The 2,500-nt window shown below is 36.4% G+C and overlaps 1 protein-coding gene across 8 annotated transcripts in view; it reads left to right on the forward strand.

Moving 5' to 3' along the window:
- Positions 1-2,500, forward strand: part of LOC106879350 (cadherin-87A) — a 72,899-nt gene that overhangs the window by 10,676 nt on the left and 59,723 nt on the right. For all 8 annotated transcript variants that reach the window (XM_014928859.2, XM_052978646.1, XM_052978648.1 and 5 more), the window contains exons 7-8: positions 381-523; positions 1,918-2,047. In XM_014928859.2, coding sequence (XP_014784345.1) covers positions 381-523; positions 1,918-2,047 — 273 coding nt within the window. The remainder of the gene's footprint in view (positions 1-380; positions 524-1,917; positions 2,048-2,500) is intronic.

Consider the following 2,500-nt stretch of genomic DNA (forward strand, 5'->3'; position numbering starts at 1 on the left):
ATATATATATATATATATGATACAGTATATTATCTTCATATATAGCGTTAGTAAGAGAATGATAGTAACCCAAGTGTGATGCAATATAATAGTATTATTATTATATATATATATATATATATATATATATATCTAAGGTGGCGAGTTGGCAGAATTGTTAGCATGCTGGACAAAATGCTTAGAGGTATTTCACCAGCCACTACATTTTGAGTTCAAATTCCACCGAGGTCGACTTTGCCTTTCATCTTTTCAAGGTCAATAAATTGAGTACCAGTGAAACACTGGGGTCAATATAATCAACTAATCCACTCCCCCCAAATTACAGGCCTTGTGCCTATTATAGAAATGATTTTTATACATATATCTCTTGCACCTTACAGATGTCGCTGTCAACACAGAAATTATACAGTTGAATGCCCCTGATCCTGATCAGACTGCAAAAGTACAGTTTTCATTCACAGAACCATCAAATGCCATTAACCCTAATGGTTTGACTGTAACTAAGGCAGACTATAATTACACAGTAAGTGCCTCTTCACCACCTTCTACACCTTCTCATTTTCCTCTTCAAAACTCTATCAATACTGTTGCAACCATCCATCCATCCATTGTCTCACATGTCCATATTACTATCCTCTACCTCCCTCTATTGTAACTACCTTCTATTAATCATTACATATTCACATCACCATTGCTTACCTCTACTATAGCTACTAACAACTATCATGAAATGTCTATACCAACATCACCTTCCTCTACTGTTATAAAGATCTACTAATATTGCCATCACACATCTGTACCAGCATTCCACATCTGTACCACCACCACCACCACCACCACTGTCATATACAACTCTTCTAGCTACAATTACATGTCCAAAGCATCTTCTCCTAAGTCTGCCGTAACTTCCATTCAATACCATCACATATCTGTACCATCTTACATCATTGCCACCTACTCTACAATGGCTATATTTGGATGTTTATATGAGAATCAGCTGCCTCTACAGTAGCTACCATCACACGTCCATATTGCTACCACCTATTTCTACTTTAGCTACATTCACATGCACATACCACTATCACCAACTCTCCTCTAGATTCTTTTACACTACCACCAGATATCAATACCACTGTGACATATCTACTTTAGTTACCACTCCTGTTTATAGCACTATGACCCAACTCTCTCCCAAGAAACCATTATCTACATCTGACATACTGGAAATTATTATTGAGCTGGTGTAAGGATTTGAACCCTAACTGCAAGATATTCAGTTAGGGAATCATGAGAAAGCCACCATAGGTTCATGAGATTGATCAACCAATCAACCAATCGACATGAAGCTGTGGTATGATTTGTGCTCCTCAGTTTATCTAAAGTTCATCCCCTTTTCACCCTATAAAAACCATGTAGCATCTAATTCAGCCACACAGCCTTGGGCATTTGAGTAAAGGCAGACTGTCCAGACAGGACATCTTGGACACTCACAGAAGGCAGACTGCTAAGAGCAAACCACCTTGAAAGGTCACACATGCTGTACTATAGCTAACCTTCATGAGTCACAGCATGGTTCTCTCCACCTAGCCAGTGGTTATATTATATCTACATCTTTTTTCTATAAATGGCAAACACAGTAAATCATGTCCAGCAATAAACAGGTTAAAAGTTAAAACTTCCTGAATTACAGCCAGCTAGACCACATGACGATGGTCATCAACAACACAACACACACCAACAAAAAGCCAGCATGACAACAACATGGAACTCAATTAGGTTCTCTTTTTGTAAATGTAAGAATTTGAGAGCAATAGGCTTGTCCCTTACTATGTAAGGAAGACCCAACAACAAAATACAATATATTTATGAACATAAAAAAAATATTGTCTCTTTTTTTTTCTCATTCTTTGCTTTCAGAATTTGTTTAGGTTGGATCCGGACACTGGTAAAATCTTCATTGCTAAGGCATTAAACCGAGACCGAGTAAGTTTGATTACTCACACAGTACAAGCAGTTGATACAGCTGCTGTGGATCAGACAGGCACAGGTGAGTGCAAAGTCTCATGCAGGTTCTAGTATGGAGATCATCTTATGTTTCATGAAATGGATGTTTGTGAGTGAGTAAAGTGATAATATTGACTCGCATAAAATTGATTGGTTCATTATTGGACACTCTTTCCCTTACATTAATGGCTCCATATTAGAACTAATAATTTCTTACAGACACTACTATTGATATCTTTTGAGGAATTTCCAACTATCAACTGAATAACATAACTTATATCTCACCCTGAAAAATAATCACATACTGAGAAAAAAACATCAGTTATTCATCATCCTTAAAACTTCATTAACGATTGCCATGTTCCATCTTTTTGTTCATATTACCAATATCATACAGAAGATATCGAAATATCACATAGTTTTGGATGTGAATAGATGAATATATCAATATATCATGTCTTATACATTATGATTGAATAGATAAATATGAGAAGCA

This window comes from Octopus bimaculoides, chromosome 2, assembly GCF_001194135.2.
Source record: "Octopus bimaculoides isolate UCB-OBI-ISO-001 chromosome 2, ASM119413v2, whole genome shotgun sequence".
NCBI lineage: Eukaryota > Metazoa > Mollusca > Cephalopoda > Octopoda > Octopodidae > Octopus > Octopus bimaculoides.